The sequence below is a fragment of the Scyliorhinus torazame genome, chromosome 1, assembly GCF_047496885.1.
Source record: "Scyliorhinus torazame isolate Kashiwa2021f chromosome 1, sScyTor2.1, whole genome shotgun sequence".
Taxonomy (NCBI): Eukaryota; Metazoa; Chordata; class Chondrichthyes; order Carcharhiniformes; family Scyliorhinidae; genus Scyliorhinus; species Scyliorhinus torazame.
Window position 1 is genome coordinate 257,682,655 of NC_092707.1, and position 16,672 is coordinate 257,699,326.

The window sequence follows — 16,672 nt, forward strand, 5'->3', positions numbered from 1 at the left end:
ATGATAGAATTTACCCTGCAGTTTGAGCGGGCGAAGCTGGAATCCAATGTAAATAGTATTACATTTAAATAAGGGTAACTACAAAGACATGAGGGAGAAGCTGGCCAGAGTTGATTGGATAGGGAGCCTAGCAGGGAAGACAGTGGAACGGCAATGGGAGGAGTTTTTTGGGGGTTATTCAGAAGGCACAACAGGAATTCACCCCGAGGAGGAAACTTGCTAAGGGGAGGACGAGGCATCCATGGCTGATGAGGAAAGTTGAGGACAGCATAAAAGAAAAAGCATACAGTGGCGAGGATTAGTGGGAAGCCTTTATAAGTGAGCAGAGGACAACTAAAAAAAGCAATAAGGGGGGGAGAAGATGAAATATATAAGCTAGCTAGTAATATAAAAAAAGATAGGAAGTTTTTTTTTCAATATATAAAAGGTAAAGGGCAGCACGGTGGCACAGTGGGTTAGCCCTGCTGCCTCACAGCGCCGAGGTCCCAGGTTCAATTCTGGCTCTGGATCACTGTCCGTGTGGAGTTTGCACATCCTCCCAGTGTTTGCGTGGGTTTCGCCCCCACAACCCAAAGATGTGCAGGGTAGGTGGATTAGCCCGGTGGAAGACACCAGTGGGATGCCAGAGCTCCAGGAGAATCAGGGGGCAGAGGCAAATGTAGTGGCCATCATTAAGGGGAAGGTGCTGGGGAAACGAGGGCTGAAGGTGGATAAAGCACCTGGACCAAATGGACTACACCCCAGGGGTCTAAAAGAGCTAGCTGAGGAGATTGTGGAGACATGGTGATCTTTCAGGAATCACTGCAGGCAGGTAGGGTCCCAGAGGACTGGAAAGTGGCTCATTTAACACCACTGTTTAAGAAGGATGGGGAGGCAGAAGACGGGAAATTATAGGCTGGTTAGCCTGACTTCGGTCATTGGTAAGAATTTGATCCATTATTAAAGATGAGATCGCAGAGTACTTGGCAGTGCATGATAAAATAGGACAGTCGTCCAGGGGAGGTTATGTCTGACAAATCCGTTTGAGTTCTTTGAGGAGGTAACAGGGAACTTAGGCAAAGGAGAAGCAATGGATGTGACCTATTTAGATTTCCAGAAGGCCTTTGACAAGGTGCTGCATAGGCGATTGTTCAAGGAGATTGTTGCATAAATTTAAGAGCCCATGGTGTTGAGGGTAAATTCCTGGCATGGATAGGGGATTGGCTGACTGCCAGAAGGCAGAGAGTGGAGATAAAGGAGTCTTTTTCAGGATGGCAGTCGGTTACTAGTGGTGTGCCTTGGGCCGGTGTTGGGACCACAACTTTTCACAATATACATTAATGATCTGGAAGAAGGAACCAAAGGCACTGTTAAGTTTGCAGATGATACAAAGATATGTAGAGGGACAAGTGGTATTGAGAAAAAATTGCAGAAGGATTTGGACAGGCTGAGCACATTGAATACAATGTGGAAAAGTGAGTTTATGCACTTTGGAAGGAAGAATGGAGGCATAGACTATTTTCTAAATGGTGAATGCTTCAGAAATCAGAAGCACAAAGGAACTTGGGAGTTCTTGTTCATGATTCTCTTAAGGTTAACGTGCAGGTTCAATCGGCAGTTAAGAAGGCTAATGCAATGTTAGCATTCATGTCGAGAGGGCTAGAATACAAGAGCAGGGATGTACTTCTGAGGCTGTATAAGGCTCTGGTCAGACCCCATGTGAAGTATTGTGAGCAGTTTTGGGTCCCGTATCTAAGGAAGGGTGTTTTGGCCTTGGAAAAGGTCCAGAGGAGGTTCACAAGAATGATCCCTGGAATGAAGAGCTTGTTATATGAAGAACTGTTGAGGATTCGGGGTCTGTACTCGTTGGGATGAGGGGGATCTTATTGAAACTTACAGGATACTGCGAGGCCTGGATAGAGAGGACGTGGAGGGGATGTTTCCACTTGTCGGAAAAACTAGAACCAGAGAGGGCACAATCTCAGACTAAAGGGACGATCCTTTAAAACCGAGATGAGGATAAATTTCCTCAGCTGGAGGGTAGTGAATCTGTGGAACTCTGCCGCAGAAGACTGGAGGCCAAATCACTGTTTAAGAAAGAGAGAGGTTCTTGATGAGGGGATTTGGGGTTGTGGGGTGAAGGCAGGGACACGGGGATGAGAAAAATATCAGCCATGATTGAATGGCGGAGCAGACCCAATGGGCCGAGTGGCCTAATTCTGCTCCTGTATCTTATGGTCTTAAAACGATTAACCCTATTAACACCCAAGGAGAAAAAAGATTTTTAATTAAGTTAAGCATTTCTATAAAGTTCATTTCCCATCTACTTGCATAATTTCAATTAAGCAAACCACACACACACACACCGGTCAAATGGCACTTTATTAATAAAGTTAACACTCTATGGCTTACAGATTTATTCACAAGTCCTTGGGAGAGAAGCTTTCAGAAATTAGTCTGCAAAACAACTGCTCTCCTCTCAACCCAGAGCAGAATTCCAAAAATGAAACTTAAAACCTACACTGGGCAGGAATGAAAAACAAAATTTAAAAACAGATACAGCCCCCTCCCGTGACTGACATCACAGTCTATCCATCAGTCTATAGACAGGTTTATATTTAAAAAAACACAATTGGGAAAGCACAGGACCTGTGACATTCAGGATTTAAAAATGTGTTCTACAGACCAATAATGAAAGAAAAACCAGGACCGGATAAACTCTGGGCAGCTGACTTGAGTTATGCCACTGATTTACCAGGGAGACTTAACAAGAGTGTACATGGTATTAGGGGAAGATATAATTTGGAGCAAACTAATCTGGCTGAAGAGGGGATGAAAGCCCAGGTCTGGATGGATTGCATCCGTGATACATTAGGAAAGAGATAGATATGCTGTTGTGTACATAAATGAACTTTAACAGAGTGCTGCCAGAGGGCTAACAGACAGCTAATATGATCCCCAAATTTAGAAAGGAGTAGAAGCTCATGGTAACTATAGACCGATTAACAAATGTATGTGGCATAAAAGATAGTGGAATTTCTACTGAACGATGAAATGGGAAAATATCAAGAACCTGCAAATAACCATGGATTTCCAAAGGGAAGGATATGCTTTATGAATCACACAATATGTACCGTGTACCTGGATTGGTGGTGTTCTCACGTGTAATGGTGGTATCTGGCACGTCTTGCAGAGATTGCCATGGCAGGGTTGTGTGGTGTCGTGGTCACTGTTCTGAAGGCTGAGTAGTTTGCTGAAAAAAATAGTTTGTTTGATGTTGCGCGGTTGTTTGAAGGCAAGTAGTGGGGATGACCTTGGGCAAGATGTTCATCTTCATCGATGTTGAAGAACAACAAGTTCTTCATCCAGACACACGGAACAGCCATGGGGACCAAATTCGCACCCCAATACGCCAACATCTTCATGCACAAGTTTGAACAAGACCTACTCACCGCACAGGACCTTCATCCGACGTTATACACCAGATACATCGATGACATTTTTTTCCTTTGGACCCACGGCGAAGAATCACTGAAACGACTACACGATGACATCAATAAGGTACATCCAACCATCAGACTAACCATGGACTACTCTCCAAAATCAGTTGCATTCTTGGACGCACATCTCCATCAAGGACGGTCACCTCAGCACTTCGCTTTACTGCAAACCCACGGATAACCTCACGATGCTCCACTTCTCCAGCTTACACCCTAAACACATAGGAAGCCATCCCCTATGGACAAGCTCTCCGTATACACAGGATCTGCTCAGACGAGCGTAACCAACATCTACAGACATTGAAAGATGCCCTTGTACGAACGGGATATGGCGCTCGACTCATCAATCGACAGTTCCAACGCGCCACAGCAAAAAACCGCGCCGACCTCCTCCGAAAACAAACATGGGACACAACCGACAGAATACCCTTTGTCGTCCAGTACTTTCCCAGAGCGGAGAAACTACGCCATCTTCTTCACAGCCTTCAACACGTCATCGATGAAGATGAACATCTTGCCAAGGTCATCCCCACACCCCCACTACTTGGCCTTCAAACAACGGCGCAACCTCAAACTAACCATTGTTTGCAGCAAACTACCCAGCCTTCAGAACAGTGACCACGACACCACACAACCCTGCCATGGCAATCTCCGCAAGACGTGCCAGATCATCGACATGGATACCACCATTACACGTGAGAACACCACCCACCAGATACGAGGTACATACTCGTGCGACTCGGCCAACGTTGTCTACCTCATACGCTGCAGGAAAGGATGTCCCGAAGCGTGGTACATTGGCGAGACCATGCAGACGCTGCGACAACGAATGAACGGACATCGCGCGACAATCACCAGGCAGGAATGTTCCCTTCCAGTCGGGGAACACTTCAGCAGTCAAGGGCATTCAGCCTCTGATCTCCGGGATGGCGTTCTCCAAGGCGGCCTTCAGGCCGCGCAACAACGCAGAATCGCCGAGCAGAAGTTAGTGACATCAAAACAAACCTGTTGGACGTTAACCCGGTGTTGTAAAACTTCTTACTGTGCTCACCCCAGTCCAACGCCGGCATCTCCACATCATGCTTTATGAAGAAATAACAAAGATGAACAAGGGTATTGCATTGGACGTGATGCTTAAAGGCCGTCTAAAATGTACTGCATGGAAAAATGGAAAATTCATGAGCAAGGTTAGAGCATGAGAGAGTACCAAAGAGAAAAGAATACAGATTAAGGGTGCTTATCAGGTTGCATTTGGTGTTCCATAAGGATTGGCTTTGGGACCACTGTTCAATGTTTGCACGAACGATTTGGGCTCTGAGATCGGAAGGGCGATTACAGTGTGTAGACAAACTCAAATTGAGGGGGAAAGCAAGTTAATACTGTGGAAAGCAGTGGAAATACAGGATAATAGGGGTCGAGGAGCAAAATGCATTCTGCACAGTTCTGGTCTCCATATTATAAAAAGAATATTGACGCTTTGGATGATCAAAATGATATCAGAATTGAGATTGTGATAAATGAAGAGGGGCTGGGGCTTTTTTCTCTACAAAAGAGAAAGTTGAGTAATTCTCCATTGAAGGTATTTTGAGGTGGATGTAGCAAACTCCACTTGAAGAAGAGTGCAAAAATTAGAGGCCTTAAATACAGTTACTAAATTCAACAGGGAATTCTGGAGGAACTTCTACACCCAGAGGGTAGTCAAAATGCAGAACTGACTACCACAGGAGTAGTGGGGATGAATGAAGGAGAAACTCTAAAACACGAGGGAGAAAGGAATAGAAATACATATTTTATATCATATAAACTTGAAGCACAGCAGGAGCAGATTTGGCCAATGTCAGCCTATGCTGGTTCCGGAAAATGTGATTATGCTTAGTCCAACAAACCCACTTTACATTCATAATTATAACCATAGAATCCCTACCATGCAGAAGGAGGCTAATCAGTCCATTGAGTCTGCACTAACCCACTTGAGAGCACCTACCTTGGCCCACACCCCTGTAGCCCCACCCAGACTCTACATCTTTGCCTCACAGCGCCAGGGACCCGGGTTCAACTCTGACCTGAGTGACTGCGGAGTTTGCACATTCTCCTTGTGTCTGTGGCTTTCCTCCTGCTCTGGTTTTCTCCCACAGTCCAAATATGTGCAAGATGGTGGGGTCACAGGATTAGAGCGGGGGAGTGGGCTTAGATGGGGTGCTCTTTTGGAGGGTTGCCGCAGACTCGATGGGCTAAATGGCCTCTGCAAGGAATTTATGTCGAATGACCAGATTCTTTTTTGGTTTTGGAATTTTCAGTTAACCCTCATTTTGGGGGTGTCGTGGTCCATATTTCTAGTATCTGTGTGTGAAGGAGTGCTCTCTGACATTGCCCTGAACTTGGTCTGACCTGAACTTTAGGGGAATGTCCTAACAGAGGAAATTTTTCTATCCTATCAAATTGAATTACCCATTAATCTTCTGGAGTCGAGGGAATGAATGTGCAATCCACCCTTGTAATTTAACTTTTTAAAAAGTCTGCCGAGCATCATTCTGGTGAACCTGCATGCTGTCGCCTCTTGAGGCCAGTCTCCTCTTCCTGAGGTGTGGTGCTGAAGAGACTGAACACAGCCACTGATCTCTGAGCTGACCCTTCAACCTTGGCTGCCCTGTGGCCTTGGGCACATTTACCCAGCGAGCAGCTGAGGCAGTGTTGACCAGTGAGGCAGACGGTTGAATCTCTGGTTTGAGCGAAGTGGGGAGGTGGACCCACTTCGTGTGGGGTCCCTAGTTCCCTTGGGATGGGGATTAAGAAAGAATAAACCTGTGGTCCCTGCTCTTTGGAGCAGGTTGCGGTGCATGTGCAAATAAGATGCTAGGGATGAGGAGCTGGGATGCAGAAGGTATGTGGGGGAGGAGGGGGTCTATTACTTCAAGGAGGAAAGAAACATGAGAAATATTTTGACACCATTTCGTCTGTACCTTGCTCACTCCGGCTTTGTCCGAATGTCTGGAGAGCAGACTTGTAGGAATTTTCTTTCCTGGGCCAGTGCCTGGTGGCAGAGGTCTCGACTTTGTGCAGCTGGTGTCTTCTGATTGGGCTAGTCACCCTGAGCAGAGGCCCCCCCCCAAGAGATCACATGACGAGCAGTCACTTTATCTTACCCCGCCCTCTGTCTGCCAAAGATGCAGGAATGTGGTCCGAATCCCAACCCCCACCCCCCTTGAGATTTATCTCATTAGAGCAGAGCCTGCCAGTGGACAGCTGGGGGGGAGGGCGGGGAGGAAGAAGCGCATCCATCGCACTGCAGGAAGCTGTGCATTCGGTTTGCCTTGCCTTTGGATTCCGGCGGGTGAGGGAGCAGGGATCGATTGGGTTTTTAATTAACTGGACTAGATAATGTTAAAGTAGAGTGCACAGCAGCCAGCTTTCTCTCTCTCTCTCTCTCTCACACAAGTCTCTCTAATATAAAGCAAGATTCATTTCACACTTGGTGCACTGGAGAATGCCAGGTGTAATAACAGCCACAGGTATGGTCACTTTAAAACCCTGCTGTGTGTATGTTTTTAAACATGGTTCTTTTTAAACGTTTGTGTCTTTGCCAGGCTGTGTATTCTCTGGCATTGTTCTGGGAAAGGGTGTGGCTAGGTCAGTCTGCTGGGTTTTTTTTGTTAAGACTCGTGCTGCTCCTTGTGATAGATCGCTTGCGGTTCCATTCCAAGGTTTGATACAGAGGGAAAGCGAATGTTGGGAATACAATCTTGTAAAAACAAAAAAAACTGGCCAGATTGGGAGAAGTTGGTGGTGTTTCAAGTTTGTAAATCCTTAAAAAGGCTGGTCAATCTCTAATGTGTTTCTTTGTAGTAGAAATTATCACACTACACCTGTCAGATCCTGATCGTGATCCCTCCCTGGTTCTTCAGCCTCCAGGAATGAAGTAATCTCTTGTGGACACGCTCTGCAATCAGTACCATTCAGAAAAATCTTTTTTTTTTGATAAATACTTTTTTTCCCGGGTTACAATTTTATTTTTTTTAAATTGTGGGTGGTGGTGGTGGAGGGGGTAGATGGGAAATGGCTGTTTTACAATCTGGGATCATTCAGTCACACAACTAAGGTGGGGGAGCTGCAGAGAGGTGGGTGTGTCCCGTTGCTCATTCTTCAGCCCTCACTAACTCTCGCTGCCCTCTATCCTAATCTCTCATTCTCTAGAATTTAAAATTAAACATTGTATCATTTCTGGGCCGAGTGATAGACGGGGTGCTTAGTTTGCCATGGGATGCTGGGCTGTAACGCGTCACAGAATTCAGGGAGGTGTTGGTCGTTAGAAGGATGAGTAGTGCAGAGCTGCAGTGGGTGGATGCTGTACGTGACCCGGTTTGAAGTTGGGGGTGGGGGAAATCCGCGGGTGTGACCACTTGTTAAAATAAATGGTCGGGTTTTTTTTGGGGGGGGGGGGGGGTTAGTTCGTCCTCGGAAGCTCCGAGCCCTGCAGGAGGGCGACACAATGAGCTCGGGCGGGACAGAAGTGGACGGAGTGCCTGAAACCTGTCATTGCAGCAAGAACGCAGCCTTGGGTGGTGTGTGGAATCTGCAGCTGTCACATGGCGCCGGCCACTGTTTCAATGTAGAAAAATCTCTTCGGTGATTGAACTGCAGCTGCCGGAGACTGTTGTCTGATGTATAATAAACACCTCACTACAAAGTATCCCGTGCTACATAATGAAAGTGAGGCCGATGTGACTTTGCAACAAAATCCTATGTTGATAGTTGCTGAATCTTATTTTTGTCTACTCTTCATAGAATCCTAGAATTTACAGTGCAGAAGGCCATTGGGCCCATCGAGTCTGCACTGGCCCTTGGAAAGAGCACCCTACTTGAGACCACCCCTCCACCCTATCCCAGTAACCCCACCTAATATTTTGGACAGTTGAGGGGCAATTTATCATGGCCAATCCACCTAACCTGCACATCTTTGACTGTCTGAGGAAACCGGAGAACCCGGAGGAAACCCACGCAGACACGGGGAGACAGTGCAAACTCCACACAGTCATCCGAGGCTGGAATTGAACCCGGGACCCTGGAGCTGAGGCAGCAGTGCTAATCACTGCCGCCATGCCGCCCAATTTTTTGATTTTGACCTCTGACATAGCATCAGCTACATTGATAATTAGGGCAGCGGTTTGCACTGCTGCCTCACGGCGGCGAGGACCCGGTTTGGTCCCCGCCCCACGTCACTGTCCGTGGAATTTGCACATTCTCTGTGCGTCTCACTCCACAACCCAAAAAGATGTGCAGGGTAGGTGGATTGGCCACACTAAATTGCCCTTTAATTGGGGGAAAAAAAGAATTGGGTGCTCTGAACTACTCGCATCTGTTAATTCACATCTGTTTTGTCTGCCTTTCTTGCCTCCTGCATTCTGTAATTTAAATTGCCGATTTTGATAGTCTGTTCTATGAAAGCTGAGGTAATGTCTAATATCTCTGCCAACCTTTGTGTGTCTTTCTCTTACTGACTTGACTGCCTGATCTCAGGCCCCACCCAGAGCCTTGACCAGCTCCTTTGTCGTCAAAGCCTTTAAAATTAAAAAAAAAAAAAAAAAAATTTCCTGAGATGTTCAGCTTGAACCCTTTTGTGCCTCCACTTTAAATGTTTCCCGTTGCTAATCTGTGGTACCGTTTTACCAAATTTCCCCTCCATTTAATCTGACGTCATTTTGCTGGGTTTGTCCAGTGCTGCTGTAAATCAGTGAGGTTGACCGAGCGACAATTTGGGATTCATTTTATGGTTAAAGGCCACTGATATATGATTAAATTCCATTCCTGTTGTGTGAGAGGGTTTGAGATTGTCATCTCCATTTTTGTCCATAAATTTATCATCTTGGTTCAAAAGTTTAAGTCATCCCGCCCTGTGTATCTCATTGCTGAACTATGACCATGTTAAGATCCCACTTGATAACAAAAATCAAAGACCTCTTGTACTCAACCAATTGGCAAAGATTGTGTAATGACTGCTTGGTCTGGCAAGGGTTTGTTGAGGTGAAAATTCCATTGTTCCTCATGTCAATGGAATGATAATTTATTCCTATTCTCTAACCTGTTGACTTTTTTCATTTTTTTGTTCTAGCCCTCTGTGCATCCCCAATTTTAATTACCCTGCCATTGACTGACCTTGCATCCAAGCTCCGAAATTCCCTTTGTACACCTTTCTGCATATCCACCGCACTCATTTAAGGCACCCTGAAACTTCTAGTCATCTGATCTGGTGGCCCATGTTGCAGTTTGTTGTATGATGCTTCTGTGAAGCACCTTGGGATATTTAATTACATTAAAGATGCTACATAAATACATTGTTAGATTACTAGTCATTAATTTTTGGGCACTTGAGCACAGCCAAGAGGTTGCCCCAGTGGTGAGATTTTGCATTTATGTAGGTGACCATTTATATATTTTTTAATGGGCTGGGAGTTAATGGGTCACAAACCCATGCCAATGAGAAGCAGCCTCAGTGGATGTGGCGAGTCTAATGAAGGTGTCCTGTACCAACTTCTGATGTCCCCTTGGGCTGCCTGGTTTCATTCTGAGCACCATGTGGAGGTCTTATTCATTCTTTGCTCAGGGAGGAGATTTAAGGGGCAGCACGGTGGTGCAGTGGATAGCACTGCTGCCCCACTGTGCTGAGGTCCCAGGTTCGATCCCGGCCCTGGTTCACTGTCCGTGTGGAGTTTGCACATTCTCCCTGTGTTTGCGTGGGTTTCACCCCCACAATCCAAAGATGTGCAGGATAGGTGGATTGGCCACGCTAAATTACCCCTTAATTGGGAAAAATTAACTGAGTAGGGAAGGGATTTAAAGAATGTATATATTCTTGGCTTGTGGCTGTTGATGGCCAGACTGACATTGCCCATGGAGTATTCGGTTATTATGGAATGGTTTTCTGGGTCACATGAGACAATAGGCCAGACAGGTTCAGAATTTCAGGGTTCCTTGCCAAAAGGATGTTCATGTGCTACTTCAGTTCTTTAACAACATCTTGACCATTTCACAGTGACTGATGCATGCAGATGTTTTTCTTGACTTTGCTGATGTATTTTGGTGCTCCATTAATGCAGCACTGGAATATTTACTCTTGTTTCTAAGCTACCAGCTGCAGTATGCTGGTCTAGTTAGTAGAAGTTGTTTGCATTAGGGCTAATTCATCAGACCGACAAGTTGCCTCCAATATTGAATGGCAAACTTTATCCACCCAAATGCAAGTGCTGTATATGTAATGCTGAAGAGTTTTTCATCAGACCTAACATTGCCCCTTTTGAATTAGTTTGAATATCTGTTCCCTTATATAGAGGGCCACAAAACACTTAGTCATATAGGTAAAATAGAGAGGGCACCATGGGTACTTCCTTTCCAAGCCGAAGCCTCCAATCTTTTCTCATTATTCAAAACCTTGACCATTAGTGGATTAACTTTGGCTTTAATTGTTCTCTTGTTACTTGATGGCTAGAACTGGATGCTGTTTGACTACTGGAGAAACATAAAATTTAATCAGTACCACCTCTGACCTAGTGTCCTACCACTTGGACCCTTGTAGCTTAACAGCCAATTACATTGGTTGGACATGTTCCTCATTGAATTTAGTCATAAATGCCTTTGATACTTGTCCAGTCACTGGTTGTTTCACCTCCCAGCTGCCCTTCAATTGGTTTGCTCCACATAACTTGAAGCCACAGCGGGGGGGAAAGCGCTTGTCCAGGTGGGTCATTGTGACATCTGAGTATGATTCTGGCTTTATTTCACAAATCTATCTTTGGGGCCAGTGTTCCAGTGTCTTGTTTTCTTATTTACCTGCACTATGATGTTTACTGGGTACATTATTTGTTCCATTAACGGAGTTAGCTGCTTCTTAGTCTGTTTACGTATCTCTCGAGGCAGAGAGCATAAAGTTTTGTGATTCTCTGCATAAAAGAGTCCCCTCAGCCCTGAAGGCACAGGCTTTCTGCTGTAAACCATTTTCTGTTCTGTTGTCCATTAAACTAGGTGTTTGACTTGCATTATCCAGCCTTTTATTTTCACTCTTCCTTTTTCCAATGTACTTTCAACAATAAGCTCGTGAATCTCATCTCCAAAACTGGCCATTCATTGGTCTGTTACTTCCTCCCATCCACAAACTAAAATTATGTACAATTAAACCACTGTTACTTTAACAAGAAATGCTCTTGTCATGCTGTTTTCAATGATCTTGCACATTGGGAGACTCCTGCAGGTTTAGTTAATCTGGGGCCTATTTCTCTCTCGCTGTAATATCAGTTTGATGTATTTTGCATGCACTCTGTCGAGTCACAACAGCCTAAGGTTCTTGATTCATTCGATGCTGCCATCTACTGTCTCAGGAAAAGCAAGAAAAATCTCTGCCACACATCATGGAGGGGCACCAAACTTTACCTATATTTATTAATGCACTTCTAACACCTGCAGACTGGGGCAATTCAGGAATTGGCTGATGTTTTTTAAAATAAAACATAATAAAATGTGCTCGCTCTCATTATCAGGTTGTGGTGTTTGCTTCCAGGTTTAGAATTTGGGGAAGAAACCACTTCATTCAGGGCTAATGATAGTAGATAAAGGGGATATGGAAATAGGGTATTTAAAGAAGATGATTAAAAGTATTCCTTTGCGTGATGGGTAAATAGAATCTAGATTGATTTGTTTGGCTGCATGGCCCCTTTGTCACTTACTTTACACACGCTTCTATATAAACATGGGGCTTTCTGAGGTACACTCCCTCGTCAGTGAGTTGCCTCCTTGTTTTGAGGTCAGCCAATCTGGCTTTGGAAGACTGGCTTGATGCCACTCCTAGGCCCATCTCACCATGTATTGATTTCCAGTGCGGAGCTGGAAGGCTGTGGTTTCCAGCTTCGTCTTTGAAAAGTGAGTATTTACCAAATCCAATTCACTTGGATCTGTCACTGAGGATGGGAAAGACTCCAATAAAGACGGGTGTTTCCAATGGTGACATGACAGACCTGCTCAACAACTCAGACTTTTAGTTCCTGGCGTTGGACTGAATACCCAACCAATGGGTGTGGAGACAGGTGCCCAGTTTGGTGAGGAATGTGTCTCTGTATGCTGGTTTGGGAAGTTCACTGTTATATGTCACTGAAATCCTGGCAGGAGCCTCAACAACAACTTGCATTTATATAGTGCTTAATAGAAAGTCTTCAGGCACTTCCACAATAGGCAATGAAAGATAGAACACTGGACCTGGACTTTATACACTTTAGCTTTTTTTTTTAGAGATGCACTTTGCATACCTCTGTTTTGTACAAACTCAAATTTGCGTGGGCTCCAAGATAAGTGACTAGCAGTACATTGGAATAGTCGAATCTAGGAGGTAACAAAGATGTGGATGACTATTTTGGTGGTGGATAAGATGAGGTGAGTTGGCAATGTGACAGGTTTAAATGGGCATGGGGTGGTGTTAGTAATGGCCCAGATGTGTGGTTAGAAAGTCATCTTTGGCAAACGTGACAGCAAAGCTGCAGACAGTCCTGCTCCACTTCAAATAGATGTTGGAGAGAGGGATATAGTGGTTGGGGAATGTAGTTTGTAGTGGGGACCAACGACTGGTGTTGGCCATTCCAATATTTTAGATGAGAAATAAAAATCCAAGGATAGATCTTTAAGGGTGTGAGAGTGGGAAGATAAGTCATTGCAGGTGCTTCTTTGGCTACAAATGGATAGCTAAAAATGGAGCCACGTGGGAGCAGTCCCACCCAGCTCGACAATGGTGACAAGGCATTGAAGGAGAATGAAGTCTGCAGTCAGATCAATGGGGAGGGATAGTTGATAGTTTACCTGTTGGAACAGTCACATGGGAGTGGACACCTGTTTGAACCGGAAACCTGTTTGTACAGATTCAAGGCATGGATTTCTGGGAAAGATTGGTATGAATTTGAGTTGACAGCACGGCACTTTCAAGGCCTTTGGCAAAGAGACGCAGGTTGGCGATTGGCATGGTTTACAAGGTTGGAGGGGATCAAAGGTTTCTTTTTGAGGAGTAGGTTGATGACGGGAAGATTTAAAGGGGAGGGCAGCACCCGAGGAGAAAACATTGTTAACATATAGCTAACCTGAGGACCAGGAGGGGGAAGTTGGCTGGTCAGCAATTTAATGCGAACAGGATTAAGGGAGCAGGAGGTGGTCTCGTCAATAAGTTGAACTCACGGGGCATGAGTGGGGATTAGAAGAAGTGTTTGGGGGGGGGGGGGGGGAGGAGAAGCTTTTTTTGTTTTGAGCCAGTTTGGCCTGGTGGACTAGAGGCAGGGAGGGAAGTGACGGGGCAGTGGGTTGGATAGATTTAATCTTGATAATCTAAATTTCCCCTTTAGGCCTTGTTGGGTAAGATCTGTGCTTCACCAATCCCTTTGGAGAGAACAATTAACATACACTCAAAAGATCTGCCAGCAAAGGCTGCTCTTTGTCAAGGCCCCCCGTAATGCTTTTAAAGCAATCTTAATTAGTGTAGGACCTTCTGTCAGATGATCAACTCCATGCGTGGTCTGTGAGCAAACAATGTACTCCCTTTGAAAAGGTTTTAGTTAATTTAACAGTTTATTTCTGAAGTGTTTCACTTGAATTTCTCTGCAGTCATTATAGATGTCGGGCAACAAAGCAGGGAATGCTGGCTTTGCTGCAAGTATTTTATGTTCTGGACTTCCCCTTCATATGTTATCATGTCAGCCATGGCTTCAGTGGTCACACTTAACCTCTGAATCTGAAGGTCATGGATGCAAGCCCACTCCAGAGACTTAAGCACATAATCCAGGCTAACACTTCGGAGCAGTACTGAGGGAGTGCTGCACTGTTGGAGGTGCCACCTTTCAGTTGAGATGCTGACCACGCCCCACCTGCCCCTTTGACGGGTGTAAAAGATCCTATGGCACTATTCTAACGAGCTTTTATCCCTCAACCATATTTTCCAAGGCATCACAGCAGCCTTGCACTCGAGAGGGATTTGCCAGGGATAATAATTGGGGGTTCTTTCCAAAGGGATCTGTGAAGCACAGATCTTACCCAGTGAAGCTTGAAGCAGAAACTTGGAGCAATAGTGCAAGGAGCTTGTGAGTTTCATCAGCAAGATGCTTTGGGAAATTGTATATCATCCATCCATCCATGATCACCAAATACATAACTCTGGGGAAGGGGTTAAATCGTCTATCTCCAAGTTAGGATAAAATTTAAGAAAAATTGCCTTTGAGTTACTTGGTTGCTCCCAGCACAAACATGGTCTCATTCAATAGAATTCCCATCTCTCTCTCTCTCTCAAGCTTTGAGAAATTGGACAAGAAAAGCTGACTGCTCAATCCTTTCATTCCAGTGCATTGAAGGTGAGCCTGTCTGTCTCCTCGAGTTACTGAAACTGGAGGAGAAGGTACTTGATGCTGCTTTAAGAGTTCCCCAACCCCATTCAAACAGTAACAAAGGTCACCTTTCTGAATTGTTATTTGCAGTTGTAAATTAATTCAAGGTCCACATCTGGCCCTCTGTAAACTAACCCATGACCTTGATTGTGATATAACTTCAAAGGGACTGTTCTAGTAGTATTTGACAGTGGCTTGGGAAGGACTGCAATGCAGAGCCTGGGAGCTGAGCTGGTGCGCAGATTTTTCATGTGCCCCTGAAGAGAACCTTGTGATGACTCGAATTGCTGCTGCGCTGTTGCAGTGCTTGCTGGATGAACTTGCAGTCTGTAGTTCATGGTGATGCCTGGAGATGAGCAGGATTTCAGCTCTGAGCCAGGTTTGGAGCCTTTTGCTATTTGCTGAACTGTCGTGATTTGCAAATTTTAAAATAAGGTTTGTAAAAGTGTTTCAGTTGAGGATTTCCAAGTTTGCATCTCCTTGCTGGCGACTCTAGACCGGTATGAAGGAAATAGGGGCCTGTTTGATTTCTGAAGTTGTCGGCTAACACACACAAGCAATTTGTCACATGACTTTCTTTGGTCCAAAATGCATTTGTGCCCTTTGCAGAAGCTGGAGATAATGACTGCATACACTCAGAATGGAGTGCCTCAGTTATACTTGCAAGGGTGGGGGGAGTTTGAAACGGAATCACTGTCCTTGCTTACACTCGCTAGGGGGTAAATCTATTAAATCTTGACAGCTAACTGCTCATCCAGCTTTTGTCTTTTTATGCAAAGTTTGCTCTCTCCTGAATTCGCCCACCCCACTTGGGTTCAGCATTATCAGTGTTTGTTTATTTTGCCTTTTGCTGTATGTGTATATAATATCTGTATTTCTTTCTCTGTACTATGTTCATTGGCTGGCCTATTGCTCCCCAATTGCAGGCAGTGTTTTCTGTCTTACTCTGCTCATGGGCTCGCTCGCTCTCTCTCTCTCTCTCTCTCTCTCTCTCTCTCTCTGTCTGTCCTCCCCCTCTCCCGTGTCATCTGTGTGCATGGGAACAGGAGTATGCCAGTTAGCCCCTCAAACATGTTTATCATTCGATGAAATTACTCTTAGCTGATCTGCCCAAATCACTTGACATTTGTTGACTAAAGGTGTTATCAGTCTCAGATTTACAGTTCATTTCACCTAGCATTAACTGCCCTATATGGAAAAGTTCTAATTTTCTTCCATCCTTTTTTTGTGTGTAGAAAGAAGCCTTTCCTTATTCTGTTCCTGGAAGGTCTGGCTCTAACTTTAGTTATGCCTGCTAGTCCTTCACTCCCCAACCAGTGGAAATAGTTTCTCTCCCACTTTCCCCTTTAACATCTTACCTCGATCATCCCATAACGGCAGTTGGCACTGCTGCATCACCGCACCAGGGTTCAATACTGGGTCACTGAAGTTTGCACATTCTCCCCGCGTCTGCATGGGTTTCCTCTGGGTGCTCTGGTGAGATGGCCATGCTTTAAAAACAAAATTGCCCATTGGTGTCGCAACAGTTAAGTAGGGTTGCAGGGGTAGGGTGCAAACTTGATGGGACGAATGGCTTCCTTCTGCAGTGCAGAGGTTCCATGGAATATAACCTAGTTTGTGTAATATCTTGTTGTAATTTTGAGTCCAGGTAATTGGTAAGTCTATGCTGCATGCCATCCAAGGCCAAAATCTCCTTTTGAGGTGTTATGCCTAGGATCGTTCTGGTGTCATTTAACCAGCGCTTCGTATACGTGCAGCATGACTTGTACCCACTCATATTCTGGCCCCATAAATATA

The 16,672-nt window shown here is 45.1% G+C and overlaps 1 protein-coding gene across 7 annotated transcripts in view; it reads left to right on the plus strand.

Annotated features, from left to right (window-relative positions):
* The window catches only part of akap12b (A kinase (PRKA) anchor protein 12b), a 119,673-nt gene that overhangs the window by 80,244 nt on the left and 22,757 nt on the right, over nt 1-16,672 (plus strand). Inside the window, exon 1 of one of the 7 annotated variants that reach the window (XM_072505003.1) lies at nt 6,758-6,988. The exons of 5 other annotated variants lie outside the window; for them this stretch is intronic. In XM_072505003.1, the coding sequence (XP_072361104.1) occupies nt 6,964-6,988 (25 nt within the window). In that variant the 5' untranslated portion in view covers nt 6,758-6,963. Of the gene's footprint in view, nt 1-6,757; nt 6,989-15,196; nt 15,255-16,672 lie in introns of those variants that run through there. One more of the 7 variants, XM_072504994.1, reaches the window with a different exon arrangement.